At 36.1% G+C, this 19899-nt stretch overlaps 1 protein-coding gene across 4 annotated transcripts in view; it reads right to left on the bottom strand.

Moving 5' to 3' along the window:
* Rb1 (RB transcriptional corepressor 1) overlaps positions 1–19899 on the bottom strand; it is a 138643-nt gene that overhangs the window by 14499 nt on the left and 104245 nt on the right. For all 4 annotated transcript variants that reach the window (XM_090342142.1, XM_090342139.1, XM_090342140.1 and 1 more), the window contains exons 18-21: positions 9133–9254; positions 6731–6876; positions 4908–5053; positions 1568–1672 (exon numbers count right to left, since the gene is read on the bottom strand). In XM_090342142.1, coding sequence (XP_090198268.1) covers positions 1568–1672; positions 4908–5053; positions 6731–6876; positions 9133–9254 — 519 coding nt within the window. The remainder of the gene's footprint in view (positions 1–1567; positions 1673–4907; positions 5054–6730; positions 6877–9132; positions 9255–19899) is intronic.

Below are 19899 nucleotides of genomic sequence, written 5' to 3'. Positions count from 1 at the left end.
AACAGGCCTCTTGGACTTGGATTATAGTACTTTGCACTAAGAGAAATGTCGTAGAAAGAAATTTGGAAGCAATGGGAATTAAAGGGCCAGGGCTGAGCAAAACACCATAATATTAATCATAAATAATTTAAACCACAATTTAACCTGTACTTTCCTATATCCCCACAACCAAAAGGTTCAGGAAATGTAGAGGTTCAGGAAGTACTCCATTGAAAGAAGTAAAAGCACTCTTTTTGTTGAAATGGTTACCTTTTACCACCTAAATTTTACCTTGCTTATATTTGTTTTGTCTTAAGACACAGGACAGCCCAAACTGGCTGAGATCTTGAGATCCTGGGGCTTTAGGCTTTTTGAATACTAGGATTACAGGTATATGCCACCATGCCCAGATTACTTAAATTAGGTAAAGGCACTGAAGTAAAAATAGGATGACTTTGACTTACAATGTAAATGCTAAATTTAGAAAATAAGACCAGGGCCAGGAGTGTGGCCTGGCAGTAGAGTACTTGCCTAGCATGGATGAAGCCCTGGGTTCAATTCTTTAATACCACATGCACAGAAAAAGCCAGAAGTGGTGCTGTGGCTCAAATGGCAGAGTGCTAGCAAGGACAGTGCCCAGGCCTTGAGTTCAAGCCCCATGAATGGAAAAACAAACAAACAAACAAAAATGAAAATAACTCCAAACATGTAAAAAAAAAAAAAAACCCTGTAGTTTGTATTGCTTTTGAAAACTCCAAACAGGAGGCTGAGACATCAGGACCACAGTTCACAGTCCAGAGCTGGTAGGAAAATTTAAGAGATTCTTATCTTCAATTAATCACCAAAAAGCCAGAAGTAGAGGTGTGGCTCAAATGGTAGACCACAAGTCTTGAGTAAAAAAAACTAGTAAGTAGAGCAGGAGCCCTGAGTTGAATCTCCAGTACTGAAAAGAAAGGGAGGGTGGGAGACAAAGGGAAAGAGAAAAGGAAGGGGGAGAGGGGGAGAAAAAAAAACAACACCACAGTAATAAACCAGAAAAATAACCCAGAAAGCACATGCTACAAAAGCATATAAAATGTGTGACCTAATAAGTGCTGTTTACTACTACTGCTTCTTTCCATAGGGAGAAAAATTTTAATATACTTTCCTTGTCCTTTTAGCACTGTGAACTGAATTCAGAAAGCTCTATTAGTTCATTTTATTTGTGAATGCCTTGCTAACTTTGCCTGGGCTGACCTTAAATTCTTCCTGAATAGTTGGGATTACAGCTGTGTGTCAGAACACTTACATTTGCACTGTCTGTTCTTATGGCATAATAAAAACTTAACATCTAATGATAACTACTTATTAAAAATATCCAGCTTATTATACAGACATAGATCTATTAACTTTAACTATGAATTAGGATAGTTTCATAATTTGCCTTAGCTTTCTAATTTCATTTTAGTTACTATTAACATATATAAAATACAAATGTGATTTATGAATATACATAATAAAATTGGAATATATGACCTAACTAGTGAGTGAAATTATATTATGGACATGGAATTACAAAAAAAAAACCTTATCATAAATGATTACCTACCTCCTGAACAGCATGAGGAAGATCCTTGTATGCTGTTACAATGATTTTGAATTTAAGGTCTATATTCTTCACTTTACATATACCATACATAGAACACATCATAATCTGGTAAATAAGTATAGCACAAAAAGTCAGAATTTTATTACATGATTTTGTTCTAAACAGCAATGTTAACATTTTTGTCAACCTTAAAAAGAAATTCATTTTTTTAATGACTTTTTTTTACTGTATTTTATTGTTGAGGTAACGTATGGAGGGATTACAGTTATATTCGTCAGGAAGTGGGTACATTACTTCTTGAACAAATACCCCTTCCCATGTTTTTCTCCTACTTTTCCTTAATAGGGTTTATTTTTCATCCTGAGCTCAGTTTGAAAGTCTATTTGAAGTGCTTAATTTACTTTTGTGTAAACAACAAACTTTCAGGTTATACAGATCAGTAGAAAAAAATTGAAAAATCCAAGTAATTATATATATATTACATGCAATATTTGCAATATGCATTCATAATCAATAGATTTTTCAACAGCTGTTAATGGAGAAAAATTCAAGAAATAGCACTGGAGAGGGCAACACTTGTGTAGCCCAGATGAGTCCCTGGGCTAAACTCCAACACTGAAACAAAAAAAAAAAGGAAGAAAGAGAAGCTGGAATAATTATCCATAACAATAACAGCAACCAAAAATAAAGTATCCGACTGTATACTATTTACAAAATGTATTGAAACCTAAATGTAAAACCTAAGCCTATAATACTTTTGAAAGAAATCAGGGAAGAGCCTTAATGATTTCAGATTTGACAGTTTATTAAGCACCAGTAATAAAGGAAAAGTATATTTACATTAATGGAAGCCAGGTTCAGTGACATTTAATACCTATGATCACAATTATGTGGAAGATGGAATTCAGGAAGACTGCAGCTCACGAACAAATAAGAAGTTAGGAGACCCCATCACAACAACAAAAAAGGCAAGGTGGTTCTTGCCTACAATCCCAGCCATGTGGGAGACATAGGAAGGAGGATCACTGTCCAAGAACAGCCTGAACAAAAATATAAGACCCTATCTGGGAAGTAATTAAAGAAAATAAGGGCTGAAGGCATGGGCCAAATGGTAGAAAAGGCCTTGAGTTTGAGCTGTAGCACTAAAAAAAAGGAAAATTTATAGAATCAGGAAAAATTCTTGCAAATCATAGACATAAGTAACATATATATATATATATACAGAGAGAGAGAGAGAGAATATTCTTGCAACTTAATAACAAGACAAACTAATTTTATTTATTTTTTTATTTTTTTTGCCAGTCTTGGGCTTGGGCTCAGGGCCTGAGCACTGTCCTTGGACTTTCTCAAGGCTAGAGCTCTACCACTTGAGCCTCAGCACCACTTTCAGCTTTTTTCCATGTATATGGTACCAAGGAATCTAACCCGGGTCTTCATGCATGCTAGGCAAGCACTCAACCACTAGGCCAAACTCCCGGCCTGACAAACTAATTTTAAAATGGAGAAATAATTTTTGTTATTTTATTTTGGTTCTTTTATTTCTTTAGGCCAATTGGTACTATGTAACCCATGCTGGCCTCAAATGTGCCACCTTCTTGACATAGCCTCAGAAGTGCTAGGATTATAGGCATAAACTATCATGCCTAGCAAGAAAGGATTTTAACAGAGAATACACTAAGTAAGATGTATTAGTGGACAATGGACACATGAAAATATGTTCAACATCACTAGCTATTCAGAAAATGAAAATGGGTACTACAAGATAAATTGGAACCTTGTGTTATTAGTAAGAATGTAAAATGCCATAAAAACTTAAGAAAATAATGTGGCCACTGCTTGAATGTGAAATATGGAGTTATCAACAGACCCAGCAATTTCCCTACAAGGTACAGGGAAATGAAGAAGAGAAATGAAAACATGTCTACATAAAACTTACATATGAGTGTCCATAGTAACTCTTATTAGCCCAATAGAATCAATCCAAATATCCATCAATTGATGGATAAACATAATGTAGTATAGATCTATATAATATAATAAAAAGGAATCAAGTACTGAATCAAGCTACATAAATGAACTTTGAAGACTTGCTAAGTAAAAGAAGCTGAATATAGGACTGGAATGTAGCTTGATGGTACAGTGCTTGAGTAGCATTCAATCCCCAGCAAAATATACAACGAACACACATACACACACATATACATCAAAGATCATATGATCATAAGAGATCATATACGATGAAATTTCATTTATATAAAATGTCCAGAATAGGTAAATTTATATTGTATTGCCTAGATCTGAGGAGATATAGGAAAAGGTAAGGGTTATTCCTTTAAGATTATGGATCTTATTTATGGTTTGGTAAAAATGTTCTCAAGTTGCCGAGCACAGTGGCTCACCCTGTAATCCTAGCTACTCAGGAGGCTGAGATCTGAGGATCAAGGTGCAAAGCCAGCCTGACACAAAAGGACCTGAGGACTCTTACCACAAATTAACCTCTAGAAAACAGGTGGGGTTTGGCTCAAGGGTAGGGTGGTAGCCTTCAGGTGAAGAGCTTAAGGGACAGTGCCCAGGCTGAGTTCAAGCCCCATGACCCACACACACACAAAAAATGTTCTCAAGTTATGATAATGGTACAATTTTGTGAATATACTAAAAACCAATGAATTGTACATTACAAATATATGATTGGTAAGATATATGAAATGAGCATGATACTATGATTTTACCTTTTATCCAAGAATAGAGAAAGATATAAGATCATTATTTTTATAAACTAACTTGATTAATTAATTCGTTCATTTTTCATTCATGATTATTTTAGATCAATGGATCCATAAATCTCATTTTTTTCATACTAAAATAAGAGTAGGCTTACTATAAGACAAAAAGCCTATGATAAATAGATTCTTTTTTTTTGCCAGTCCTGGGGCTTGAACTCAGGGCGTGAGCACTATCCTTGGGCTTTCTCAAGGTTAAAGCTCTACCACTTGAGCCACAGCACTACTTCTGGCTTTTTCTATATATGTGGTACCAAGGAATCGAATCCAGATCTTTGTACATGCTAAGCAAGCACTCTTACCACTAGGCCCAACTCCCATTCCCATTTTTCTGTTTTTGTAAGATAATTTTATCATAAATATGTAGTTGTAAAATATATTCTTGTCTTCTAAAGCTCTAATTTTTAAGAATATAGCAAAAACATAAATAGTACCCAACAAGTAGATATAAAGTGTACTATGTTAATCTGGCTTTTCATTTGAATTCAATCTTTTCCTAAAAAGCACAGAGCTAACAAATAAGTAGGAAGAAGAGAGGGTAAAGTGCTAGATTTTCTTACCTGATCCAAATGCCTGTCTCTCATGAGCTCATATTCATTTTGCAGTGTATGTTGGAACAGAGTCCAGATAATGTGCTCTAGTTCTGGGTGGTCAGAGAGGAGGCGTGCACACAGGGTATTTAGTCGGAGATAAGCTAGCCGGTATACTGTAGATATAGTGGAATGGGTCATGTTTACTGTTCACTTCTAAGCACAAGAGGATTTTTTTTTAATTGAATTACTGTAACAACAATGCTGTTACACAAGGTTTTACCAGTGACCACACTATCACCATTGTGGTATTAGCACAGTACTGGGTATATAGAAGGCACAATAGTACCTGATAAATTAGCTATTATATCACAAAACGAGGCAGAGGTGGAAGGGTAGAGGGGGAGTAAAGGAAAAAAAAATACTATGAAATTAGACAAACCAAGTAAGATTTACTTCAGTTCTTGGGTAATTACTTAGCAGAAATGTTGGAAATTCTCACTGTAGTACTTAAGAAAGATAATTATTTTTAAACTAGTGGAAATGCCAAAGTGTATTAATTTTTCCAATCCTAAAAGCAAAAAATACCTCATACTATGCATTACTCCATGAAATACTAACACAGAATATTGCATTACTCCATGAAATACTAACACAGAATATTCTAAAAATAGTAAATGTCTAGATTAAGTGAAATGTGATTGTGATAAAATTCAGTCTATTAAGATATTATGATAAATGCAACTTTGGAAAGAATTTTTGTCCATCTACTTCAAATATGATCTCAATTTAAAATATACCTTTGAAGCCAGGCATGGTGGCTCACACCTGTAATCCTAGCTACTAAGGAGGCTGAGATCTGAAGATCATGGTTCAAAGCCAGCCCAAGCACTAAAGTCTGTGAGACTTTTATCTCCAATTAACCACTAGAAAACTGGAAGTGGCATTGTGGCTCAAGGGTAGGGCAGTAGCCTTGAGCTGAAGAACTCAGGGACAGCGACCAGGCCCAGAGTTAAAGTCCCACAACCGACAAAAAAATAAAATAAAATAAAATAAAATATACCTTTAAAGACTGGCTTAAGATACAGAGAACTTTTAAAAACTAACAATTTGTCCTAGTAGTTCCAGAACCTTATCACATAAGGTACTTGACTAAAAGCTATTTACAATCAAGACTCTGGGGCTCTATATTAGATTTTCTGAGTGACCAATCTAGGTGGAGTCCCCAAATTCTGCTGGCTTGGGATTATCCTTTGAAAGCTACTTCCCTAACTTAGGGGAATATTCTATAAGTCTCATTACATTTTTGACATGAATAACCTGAAGAAAATGTATTGGATTTGCAGGTATGGTTTGTGTGTATGCACACATATATAGACACGTAAAACCAACCTCTCTACCCACAACATACGTACACAACCAAAAACAGATATACTTTCTATACTTCTAAACATTCTGCAAATATCCAGGAAATGTGTCTGTATTAGTCACTGCACATTCTGTAATCTCAACTCTGCATACCCACCTTAACAGCAAAGTATGTAACAGTGATGCAAACATTTCCAAACACTAGTTCAAAAGCACAACAACAGAAGCAGTGGCAACACAATATCTAATGTTTTCTGAGTGCATTCTATGTTCTAGGCGTTGCTAAATATTAACTCATTCAATTATTTCAAGAACTCTTGTTACAATAATGTCGATTATTATTATTTACCTTTTAAAGATGGGGAATCTGAGGTACTGAGCTATTAAGTATTCAAGGCAATACCCACTAAGTAAAGAAATCATGGTTTCAATCTAATCACCCTCTTGCCAGAGGCCATGCTCTTGAAAGTAAATCTTCTGCTAACCTTTTTTGTAAAAGAGTGAAAGGGAGGTAGATTTCGATGGCTTCTGAGTCTGGAATGCTGAGGATGCTTGTGTCTCATCATTTGCAGTAGAATTCACACGTGTTGTTGAACCTTTCTTCTTTGGGGATCTTAAAGGAGAAAGATACCTAGATGTAGTCAAAAAGAAAATCATTGTTAGAAGTTTGCTAAGAAATTCACATATACACACGGTGCACATATATACTGAAATACATATTACCTATTTGATCTGTTAATCTATATCAAATTCTTTTTTTTTTTTTTTTGTGGGTCATGGGACTTGAATTCGGCCTGGGTACTGTCCCTGAGCTCTTTAGCTCAAGGCTACCACCTTACTCCTCGGCCTGGGCATTATCCCTGAGCTGAGGTTACCGCCTTACCCTTGAGCCAAGTCCCATTTTCCGTTTTCTAGATGTTAATTGGAGATAAGAGTCTCAGGTCCTTTTGTGCCTGGGCTGGCTTTGAACCTTGATCTTCAGATCTCAGCCTCCTGAGTAGCTAGGATTACAAGCATGAGCCACCATGCCCAGCTCTATATCAAATTCTTTAAGATAAGCAGGTTATTAAAATGTGAGCTAGGTAAAAAGCTTAATTAATGATTATGTTAGATGCAGTCATATCTAATTCTATTGTAATAGGTGGCTTTTCTTGGAAATTACTGACTTATTGGGGAAAAACAGCTGACAGTGCATAATTTTCTATCTTAATAATTATATTTGGATTGATACCAAAAAGACTCCAACTTAAAAAGCAAGTTATTAATTCCAAAATGTTATCATTTGTCTCTCATTGTACACTTATATTTAATTTATTCTTTTTTCCCCTCTTATGGTTTATCTCATATTGTTACTATATCTGACTTTGGTACCTGGTATACTGTATATACATTTATTTGTTTATTTGAAATAGGCAAGGGAAAGGAAAAAACAAGATGACTGGGAGAGGTGGGGAGAAGGAAATTAGGACAAAAACATGAGAAGGAGTATCAACATTCAAAAAGTAATGTACCGAGGGGGGAAGGGAAATGGGGACCACGACATGGGAAAGGGTATCAATGTGTGGGAATTAAGGCACCATTTATCTGGCAAATACCATGTAACCCTTCTATTAATTACAATAAAAATATATTTAAAAAAATTTCCCCCCCCAAAAAGAAGTAATGTACCCACTACCCGATGAATGTAACAATAACCCCTTTTTATATTTCCCTGACAACAAAATACAATTTATATGTATGTTAAGAATTTAGTCACATGTGCATCTACATGATATAGTACATAATTTAAATAAGATCATCAAAACAGATTTATACCTATATGATACATATGCTAGCATAAATTGAGGCACAGGTATTAATGGTTATCTTTCAATTTATGACAATTCTATTGTTGACCTTTAACAGTCACATCTTTGTAACTCTGTGTGTGTAAATGCGAGTATGTGTGTATGTGTAACACACACTGAACTAAAAGTGTATCCTGCTTTCCTCGATGTTATGGGTTTATATCATATCTGGTTTGGGAAATGATGCTATTCTACTTCTCCAATTTTCATGATGAAATCCTATTCAATCTTATGGTCTATCTAAACTGTGATCTCTGACATAAAAACTGTCTTCAATCAGGAGCTGGTGGTTCATGCCAATTAACTAGCAAAAGTTAGAGGTACTAGAGCACTAGTCTTGAATGAAAAAGCCAAGAGACAGCACGGAGGCCCTGAGTTCAAGCCCTGGTACCAGGATAAAAACAAAAACAAAAACAATTTCACGTATTTACACCAAGTCTATGTTTCAGCAGATTTTTTATTCCTTTTAACAGTTCTTTTTTTGTCAGTCCCGGGACTTGAACTCAGGGCCTGAGCCCTGTCCTGGTATTTTCTCAAGGCTAGAGCTCTGCCACTTGAGCCAGCGTACCACTTTCGGCTTTTTTTTTTTTTTTTTGCCAGTCCTGGGTTTGAGCTCAGGGCCTGAGCACTGTCCTTGGACTTTCTCAAAGCTAGAGCTCTACCACTTGAGCCTCAGCACCACTTCCGGCTTTTTTCTATGTATGTGGTACCGAGGAATCGAACCCGGGTCTTCATGCATGCTAGGCAAGCACTTCAACCACTAGGCCAAATTCCTGGCCCCTTTCGGCTTTTTTTCTATGTTTATGGTACCAAGGAATTAAATCTGGGTCTTTGTGCATGCTAGGCAAGCACTCTACAAGTAGGCCAAATTCCCGGCCACTCAACAATTTTATTTTTAAGTCATTATCTTATGTCTTTCATTCTCCAAATTAGAAATAGTATATATGAAAAGTTATATTTCCTATGGCTTATATGAACTACCTTGCAGTGCTCTTATGCTCAAAATCTATTTGAAGTTTTAATGAATAACATCCACTTACATATCTGCTGCTGTATGATTATTCTGGAGAGGGAGGCTCAGAGGACAAGGAGATTCAATGTGATCTGCTGGTCCTTCTCGATCCTTTGATGATTGTTTAATAAGATCAAACAAGGGTGAATCCTATAGGAAACAAGATGTCATTTTAAAACAAAATTAGCAAGTATGATTTTCCCATATAGACATAAAAATCAAGTTGATTGATATGATTTACACTGTCAACTTAGACACAACTGAAGAAGGGCAATTGAGAAATCAGGATGAGATCGTTTTCTCTACTTTGAAATTACTGATTCGTAATTTTTGTACTTACATATACAGAGTAAAACAGAGAAAACTACATAGCCTTAAATAATTATACAAGCAAAATATTCCTTATCCAAATGTTTGGGACAAGAAATATTTTGGATTTTTACTTATGTGGGTTTTTTAGTTTGAGATATTTATACACATATAGTGAAGTATCCTAGGGTTTAGATCCAAGTCTACACCCTAATCCACTGAAGCTTCACATATCATTATATACAATATTTTAGTACCATTTTGCTCAACTGAGACAAATCATATGATGTCATATCATACATTGACACAAAATTTTAGAGTTGAGGTGATGTAGCTCAGTGGTGTAATGCCTGTTTAGATGAGCAAGGATCTAGGCTCCATTTACAGAACCACTAAAACTTGTAGGTATTAAAGTGTTTAATGTTTCTATTTCAGGTTAGGTATGATAAACCTTTATTATAAAAGTTAGATGTTAAGAAAGAACTTAAGGCAGATGTAAAAAAGTGAAATAATAAAGCTATAAACAGAATAAGAAAACTGAATAAAAACAATATAGTGTTAATCAACAAAATTCTTTGTGTAATTAATAAAACTAAGCAAATCTCTAGTCAGATTGATCAAGAGAAGGGATAAATTATACTGGGAACTGTCATTGAGAAAGGGTATCAATGTATGTGAAATAATGTACCTTCTATCTGGTAAATATAATGTAACCCTTCTATTAAATACAATAAAAATATATGAAAAAATTATACTGGGAATTAAAAGTAGGATGTAATTACAAAAATCATACATAATACAGGCTGTTTAAAGGTTATATTAATAAATAAGAAATCTAAGACCATAGAGAAAAATCCAACAAAAACAAAAACTAACAAAGCTTAACAAAAGAGAAAAAATATAACCAGAATAGTCATTTAACCATTTCAGAGATGAATCAGTAATTTAAAATTTCTCCAAACATATACACATCCACAAAAGATCTTTCAGTTTTAAATAGTAAATTTTACCAAAAGTCCAATCTCACTTTTATATAAATTTTTTCTAGAATGTAAAAAGGAGAAACATTCTTCATCTCATTTTATGAAACTAGTGTTATCATTGACATTACGAAATTATAAATTATAGCTAATTTTCACTCATGAAGAGATATAAAAATCCTCATCAGAAAGTACTAGAGCCCGGCCGGGAGTTTGGCCTAGTGGTTAAAGTGCTTGCCTAGCATGCATGAAGACCCAGGTTCGATTCCTCGGTACCACATACATAGAAAAAAAAGCCGGAAGTGGTGCTGAGGCTCAAGTGGTAGAGCTCTAGCCTTGAGAAAATCCAAGGACAGTGCTCAGGCCCTGAGCTCAAGCCCAGGACTGGCAAAAAAAAAAAAAAAAAAGAAAGTACTAGAGCCCTATGCATATGCCTATTGTCTCAACTATCAATAAGCATAAATAGGAGGATCAGTCTAGGTATATCAATGTCTCGAGTATACACAACTAATTCAGCAATGATAGTCACTGGAAATGCACTATACAACTTGGGAAGGAGGGAAGCTGGGAGGAAAAAACTGGGAGAAAATGAGGGAACAGGTGACACTGTTCAAAAAGAAAGAAATGTACTCATTACCCAACTTATGTAACTGCAACTCCTCTATATATCACCATTAAATTAAAATTTTAAAGGTCAAGGGTATAGCTCAAGTGATAGAGAAGCTGCTAAGCAATCTTGAGGTCCTGAGTTCAAACCTGAGAGTTCAAACTTCTCCCAAAAGTATTAGAATTCAGATTACTAGTGTTAGAGAAGATAATTTATCATTACTAAGTTAAGTTTATCTATGTTGCAAGATTAGTTCAACATAAGAACTATTAATAAATCCTAAGGTTAAATAAAATCTTACAAAAATAAATGAGCTGAGCACTGGTGGCTCATGCCTGTAATCCTAGCTACTCAAGAGGCTGAGATCTGAGGAACTTGGTTCAAAGCCAGCCTAGGCACGAAAGTTCATGAGACTTATCTCCAATTAACCACCAGAAAGTGGAGCTGTGGCTCAATGTGGTAGAGTGCTTGCCTTGAGCTGAAGAGCTCAGGGACAGCACCCAGACTCAGAGTTCAAGCCCCACAACCAGCCAAAAAAAAAAAAAAAGAAGAAGAAAAAAATCTCATTTAAAAATCCATTCAAAACAGAATGGCTCAAGTAATAGAGTGCTTGCCTTCCAAGAACCAGGCCCTGACCTCAAACCCCAGTAAAACATCCATAAAACAACCCAAAAAACCCTTCAGGAACGAAGGAAGGAAGGAAGGAAGGAAAGAAGAGAGGAAGAAAGGAAGGAATACCCCCAGGAAGTGAGGGGAAAGGGGAAGATTAGTAGAAGAATTAGCATTAGGCTGGCAGGAAGTCCAACTGAGAATATGGTAGACTTCTTTCTAGATATTCTCCCTTTTTTTTTTTTTTTGCTTTTAACTGATAGAAAAGGTTTTGTTTGTTTTTAAACATATATGTTTATTATTCAGAGTGTAAAACAGCATTTTTTTTTTTTTGCCAGTCCTGTACCTTAAACTCAGGGCCTGAGCACTGTCCTTGGGCTTTCTCATGGCTAGAGCTCTACCATTTGAGCCACAGCACCACTTCTAGCTTTTTTTCTATGTATATGATACTGAGGAATTGAACCTGGGTCTTCGTACATGCTAGGCAAGCACTCTATCACTAGGCTAAATTCCGGTCCCTAAAACAGCATTCTTTAGCCTAAGAAACAGTCCAGGGAAGAGCTACCACATTAAAATGAATCAAGGAAAGGTTCATAGCATGAATACTAGATATACCAGACTGCTTCCTTTCTCTACACCCTAGGATATTTGTAGCCTTGACCATAGCCTCTAGTCATGAAAAGAGAAAAGTCAGAGCTGAGTAGTATCATGAGTTTAAGGAAAAAGACCTAAAGGCCTTAAAAGAGGATTTCTTAACAAAGCATTCCAGCACGTTGCCATACAAGTAAGTTTACAATCTCTAGCCAGGACTCAGAATGCTGAGCTCATTTTTAGTGACTTGTTCTTATTCATGAGTAGCAATTACGTATTTCAGGAATGTTTCTAATATGAAAATGAGAAAACGAACAAAAACAACTTGAGGAAAATATGTAAATAATTTTTCTTTTTAAAGTCTTTGGTGATATGAAGTTAGCCATGATTATATACAACAACAAAAAAGCTTCGAAGAGCACAGGTTCTGGAACTGGAAAGATAAAAGCTTAATTCTGTCTCTAAACTTATTAGTAAAGAGAAGTTTTGCTCTCAGAACCTGTTTCACTTCCCCAACAATAGAAAGAACAGCAACATGTTGTGGGGGAAATGAAGTGCCTTCATGATAGCACTCAAACATTCAACTCATTTTTATCTTTTTTCAGTGACTGGGAATGAATATTTTATTTGAGTGCCTTAGATATATATAGATACATATGAATATATATATATGAATTCATTAAAGATATGCTCTCAATACTCAGGGGAACAAATATCTTTTTAAAATTTACTTTTTTATTTGGCATAATGTAGGCCCTTATAAATTTATTTTGAATGGGCCGGGATTTTGGCCTAGTGGTAGGTAGAGTGCCTGCCTAGCATGTATGAAGACCCAGGTTTGATTCCTCAGTACCATATACATAGAAAAAAGCCAGAAGTGGTGCTGTGGCTCAAGTGGTAGAGCTCTAGCCTTGAGAGAAACCCAAGGACAGTGGTAGAGTGCTTGCCTACCATGCACAAAGATCTGGGTTTGATTCCTTGTTACCATATACACAGAAAAAGCCAGAAGTGGTGCCGTGGCTCAGATGGTAGAGCACTAGCCTTGAAGAAAGCCCAAGGACAATGCTCAAGCCCTGAGTTCAAGCCCAGGACTGGCAAAAAAAAAATTGTGTAAGTTGATTTTGAATGAAGAGATGGAACAAAAATTTATCATTTTGGGGGCTGGAAGTTTGGGTCAGTGGTAGAGTGGGTGCCTAGTATGCATAAAGCCTTTGGTTCGATCCTAGCAGGCACCAACCTGGGTTCGATTTCTCGGTACTACATACACAGAAAAAGCTGGAAGTGGTGCTATGGTTCAAGTGGTTGGAAATCCCAAAAGCAGTGCTCAGGCCCTGAGTTCAAGTCCTAGAACTGGCAAAAAAAAATACTACTTTCTACCCTTCTTTTTTTTTTTTTTCCTAGCCTCGGGTCTTGAGCTCAGGGCCTGAGCACTGTCCTTGGGTTTTCCTCAAGGCTAGTGCTCTACCATCTGAGCCACAGCACCACTTCCAGCTTTTTTGGTGTATATGGTACCAAGGAATCAAACCCAGGTCTTTGTGCATGCTAGGCAAGCACTCTACCACTAGGCCACACTCCCAGCCCCATTATCTACCCTTTTCTCATTCCAATGGAGCAGTGAAAAACAGGCAATATTTGTAATAATGCTCAGTACAGAAAAGCATTCTCAAATAGCAGTGGCGACAGGCATGGGTTGTCTGCTATGGAGGCATCAATGGAAAAGAGCTGGAAAAGAAAAGTTTGCCACCCCCATAATGTACATTTTATTGTCAAATTATTGTTTCTTATACTCATTAGGGACAATTTAAATAGTGGCTTTTGTTAGTAATTAGCACCTCGCAGATTCACTCCTGCCTAGTTACTGCATCACTATACTCAGTGTTTCACATTTAATAGTCCCTGATGAATTGCTCTTTTCTTAACGGAAGCAGTATGTGTACAAACCCATATATGTACAAGAAGAATGGCTTATTCACATTTTCCTCTCAAACAACATTTTAGGAGACTCTTAGGAGTTCACAACTAATAGAATTTAGGTATGCTATTCAACAGGCATTTTACTTACATTTTAGATGTGTTAAAAACCTGGCTTATGCTTCAGATTATCCTAGTTGAAGTATATTAAAGTAAAGTTACCTCTAAGGACTAAGGGGATATTTTTGAGCAGCAGTCTTCATGCCTTATAGTCTTTATGTGTGTGCCCAAACCAACTGGTCACATAGAAGGGTATGTCAACAAATACGTCCTAATAATAGGAGGAAGAACAGCGCAGTATACAGGAGCACAAACCCAAAGCTATACCACATGGGTTCAAGTCTGGCTGTTTATATGTTATAAGACTTCAGGTAAGTTGTTTAACCTCACTAAGACAAATGTAAAGTGGAAATACTATTACTAAGTTATAACATTGTGGGAATTGAATTAATACATTGTATGCATTAGAAACAATACTTAATAGTCTTATTTATACAGTTAATATTAGTGCAATTCTTTTTTTTAATTAATTATTTATTTATTTTTTAATTGTAATTAGTAAAAGGGTTACATGATATTTGCCAGATAGAAGGTGCGTTAATTCACATACATTGATACCCTTTCACATGTCTTGGTACCCATTTCCCTCCCCCCCCACACCCCCCACCCGACTTGGTTTTCCCCCCTTCCCTATCAAATTTCAAATATCCAAATACAAATAAATTCAATATATTAGATAACAAAGTGAGATACTATACCAATATGAGATAACAAGGGACAGCAAAGGAGATGAGAGACAACATAGTACATTAAGGACAACAATCATTCATTATATGGCTTTTGTTTCACTATCCTGGAGGTCCTTTTAATTAGCTTCACATTATATGTCCTTATGTATCAAGATTTTGCTCTATTGCTAATCTCTGCTAGTAGAGCCCAAGGTTTCTACTGATTATGACGAATGAGGGAAACCATTGAGCCTAAGTTCCTTTGAGTCTGGCTTACTTCATATTAGTGCAATTCTTATTTATACCTATGAGTGCCATTACACCAATAACAATGTATTTTTTTCAAATGCAAATATATGCCTAGTTATCCATCTGTCTACCCAGTACTCTATTCTATACTATGAAGTAGGGACATTAACAACTCTCTAATTGGCAGACACAGTTTTCAAGGATTTTCAAGGACTTAGAAGTATTTGTCTTCTTCACCTTACTCAGCATCTTCACTTGAAGTCTAAGAAGGTAGCCACATCTATGTTCTTCCATAATTCTGCTCTATTTTCTTCATAACACTGATAAGTACTTGAAATTATATCATGTATTCATTTGTTTATTTATCTATCAACTATCTCCCACTAGAATAAAAGATACAAGAAAGCATGCATTTTGTTTAGCATAATCACAACAGTATTACTAAAGTTTAAAAGTTCTTTGTAGATAGTTTCTCAATAAGTATTTGTTGAATGAATGGTTTGAACAAGAACATTCAAGTCTCTGTGATTAACTCTGCCTTAAAGTGAGGATAAGAGTAAAAACATGAGGGGCTGGGAGTTTGGCCTAGTGGTAGAGTGCTTTTCTATCATGCACGAAGGCCCGGGTTTGATTCCTTACTACCACATACATAGAAAAAAGCCAGAAGTGGTGCTGAAGCTCAAGTGGTAGAGCTCTAGCCTTGAGAAAGCCCAAGGGCAGTGCTCAGGCCCTGAGTTCACACCTAGGACGGGCAAAAAAAGAAAAAAAAAAGAAGTAAAAAACATGGGAGAAAAAAAGGGACAAAAACATGAGAAGGGGTATCAATGTTCAAGATGTACCTGCTACCTGACAAATGTAACTATAACCCCTCTATACATTTTCCTGACAATAAAATACAAGTTTTTTTTAAAAAGTAAAAATGTAAGCTTTTGCCAAGTGCTAGTGGCTCACACCTGTAATCCTAGCTACTCAGGAGGCTGAAATCTGAGGATTTCAGTTTAAAGTCAGCTTGGATAGCAAAGTCCATGGGACTGTGATCTTCAATTGACCACCAGAAAACCAGAAGTGGCATTGAGGCTCAAAGTGGGTAGAATGCTAGCCTTGAGAGAAAATCTCAGGGACAGCACCCAGGCCTTGAGGTTAGGCCCTAGGATGAACCACATAAACATGTAACAAAATGTTTATTGGAGGTTTACCATTGAGCTACATCCTTAGGTCTGAAAGTTTGTTTGTTTGTTTGTTTGTTTGGTTGGTTGGTTGGATATGGGCCTGGGTGGTATTCCTGAGCGATTCAGCTCAAGGCTAGCATTCTTCCACTTGAGCCACAGCGCCCTTCTGATTTTTGGGTGGTTAATTAGATATAAGAGTCTCACAGACTTCTGTGCCCAGGCTAGCTTTGAACCGCGATCCTCAGATCTCAACCTCTTGAGTAGTTAGGACTACATTCCTGAGCCACAGGTGCCTGGCTGAAAGTATTTTTGACTACTCCTTTCTCTCATGTTCTCCTTATAATTTCATCAAACAAGCATATGTATCTTAGCCATAAAGTATAAGCATGTAAACTGTTTCACAATGTCTTTCTGAGGACTTTTTAGGAAAAGAGCTAGGATAAAACAAAATTACTTTTATTTGTGAACATCTGTCCACTGAATAGTCACCATTCACTGAATGCCTACAATATACCAGCACACAAGATTTTGTTCTTGTCTGCATGATACTTAGAATCTGGAAGGAGGAGGCAGAAAATAAGCAAGGAAGTATGTGATGACAAATTCAGAAAAGTTCTATCAGAGAACAGTAAATATTTGCAAAATGAGTATAAATTGTGACTTTAGGAGGAATTAATCTTATAAAGGAACTGATACTGAGTGAGAAACAGACATTGAAAGGGGAACAAGGCATGAAAGTTCTTCAGAGGAAACTAGCATGTCTGAAAATGACGAAAGATAAGAATGCTTTGCCAAATTTTGAACAAGAGGTGAGGGATTAATAAGAGTCTCACACTCTTTAGTGCCTGAGCTGGTTTTGAACTGCAATCCTCAGATCTCAGCCTCCTGAGTAACTAGGATTACAGGCGTGAGCCACTAGCAACTCATTTTTTTTAATCCCATGATAGCATATACTGCATCAGCTTTAACTTATAGTGCCAAAGTTTTATGTTACAAATTTTTACTAATGGAACACTGTATAGTGTTGTTTTCAAAAGCTAAAACTAGGAAGTGGCACAAAAGACTAAAACTAGCCAGGCATGGTGTCACATGCCTGTATTGCAGCACTCAAGACCCTGGGGAAGAACAATCACAAGTTTGAGGCCAACAGGATGTATAAGAAATCCTGTCTCAAAAATTAATTAATTAAAATGAATTTAATAAATTCAAATAATTAAAACAAACTTAGAAACTTGAGCTAGAGGCTAGGGGTGTGATCCAGTGGTAGAAGACTTTCCTAGCATGCACAAAACATGATTTAATTTCCAGTACCATAAGGAGAAAAAGAATAGCGAGAAACTTCTATAATACTAAAGTATTTCATTGGCTTTAGATTTTGTTGATTCTACTTCTAAGTAAACTTACTCCAAGTTCCAGCTTGAAACAAAATTAGAACTAAGAAGAACAGGTTTCTTGGCTGGGCTAGGCTTCTCAGAGAGTGATTTTTCTTGACATACATACATATTACAATTTCTATACTTGTTCTAGTTTTGAAAATCCATTGGTCAATCTTATCCTGGGTACACTGGGGCTCTTACAAACTGATGAGAATCCAGACAATCTCATCACTGATTTCAAGCCTAGAATGTAAATGGCTTACATATTTAATAGAATGTCTACAGGATTATTTTTATTTTCATTTTCTTCTTCTTTTTTTTTTTGCCAGTCCTGGTGCTTGAACTCAGGGCCTGAGCACTATCCTTGGGCTTTTTCCTCAAGGCTAGCACTCTACCACTTGAGCCACAGCACCACTTTTGGCTTTTCTATGTAAGTGGTACGGAGGAATGGAACCTGGGTCTTCGTGCATGCTAGGCAAGAACTCTACCACTAGTCCAAACTCCCGGCCTCCTTTCATTTCCATTTTAACTTATGAACCATAAATATTGTGAATTCCTTTCTTAGAAAGGAGTTTAACATTAAGAATTTACAATTTCTTTCTCTGAAAATTATGTGTAAATTTTATTCTAAAGCTCCCTTCATTTTTCTATTAGCAATAAGAATACATTAAAATTTATAAAGTGAGAAGTATGTCCGAAACTTGGTTTTTTTTCCTCCATTAACAAAAAAACCCCAAAAACCTGTTATTGATGAAAGCAATTACAATTTTTTTGTGCATGTGTCAGTCATGGGGCTTGAACTCTGGGCCTGGGCATTGACCCTGAGCTCTTCAGCTCAAGGCTACTGTCCTAACCCTTGAGCCACAGCCCCACTTACTATTTTCAAGTGATTAATTGGAGACAAGAGTCTCAAAGTCTTTAGTTCCGGGGCTGGCTTTGGACCTCAATCCTCAAATCTCAGCCTCCTGAGTAGCTAGGATTACAGGCGTGAGCCACTGACTCCTGTGCAATTACAATTTTAAATGATGGTTCTTATTAGTTAGAACAAATCACAGAATATTAATTCTGGATTTTGATCATAAATTCCTTGACAGAGTAAAAGAAAGGCAAAAAACATCAGCTTAACTGTCTTGATAAATATGAAGCCAAATACTAAATTTGAACCAAAAAATTTACTTTGGGTCATGCCTAATAGGGATACACATATAGATAGCTACAAACATTTGGATAAAAGTTAAAAAAGATATACATACTATCTGTCCATAAGTAAATAAAACCTTTATGAAAATATACAAAAAGGATGTCTTCAGCATCTCCATCTTCCTTCCTCTTTGCCTAACAGAACATAGCTAAAACTGTCTCTAAATGTAACTACTTCTGTCCTAGGACCCCAAGAAGAGGAGTTAATATGTTTTAGAACATCTGGCTTTAGTTTTCAATTGTATTTTATAATGTAAACTCTATTTTCTGGCATGGGCTGTAATTTATTTTGAAGGCAATAAGTATCAAAGTCCTCATGAAAGTTTATTAAACACATGTCAGTTTTCCCTTCCCCCACCCAAGACTGACATAGTCAGAAAAAGTGAATAGCTACATTTTAGTTAAGCTTCTGAACAGGGCTAGGGTGGGACTTTGCAGTAAAGTATTTGCCTACTAAGTGTGAGCCCTGGATTTGACTGCCACATTGAATAGTTTTAAGAAAGAGAAAAAAATGGAAAGAAAATCTCCTGAGCAATTCTACCTTTTCTCTCAAGCACATTTCTTAACTATATATAAGATATGTTATGATACATGTCACATATATATTATTATATATTATATATTATAGAGGTGGTCTGTGTGTGTGGAAAGAGAGTCACCATCTCCTTAAGAACTGTGTTTTTCCTAATTCTGATGTTAAAAGTATTAACTTTTAAGAGTACTATTATAGCAACTCCATTTCTGGTTCTCTTTGGATCAAAAGGTCTCCTTTCAATTCTTCCTCAAATTCGGTTTCTAGAATACTGATAACCCTAGTAAACCTGAAGTGTGTCAGATTCAAAAAGTATAGTTTCTATTGTGAAACTCAGAAATCCCCTAAGTTATAGCAGTCAATTTGCTAGCTGAAGACTTTCTCTTTTCTTTTTCTTTAGCATTCTGGCAAGAGTAACAAATGTAAGAAGGCAGAATATTAGAAGCATATCATTTATCGTACTTTACAAGTGAC

Source organism: Megascapheus bottae, chromosome 11 (assembly GCF_031878675.1).
Source record: "Megascapheus bottae isolate mThoBot1 chromosome 11, mThoBot2.hap1, whole genome shotgun sequence".
In the NCBI taxonomy this organism is placed as follows: domain Eukaryota; kingdom Metazoa; phylum Chordata; class Mammalia; order Rodentia; family Geomyidae; genus Megascapheus; species Megascapheus bottae.
The sequence above is the reverse complement of the archived record's forward strand: the minus strand, read 5'-3'. Positions and strand labels throughout refer to the sequence as shown.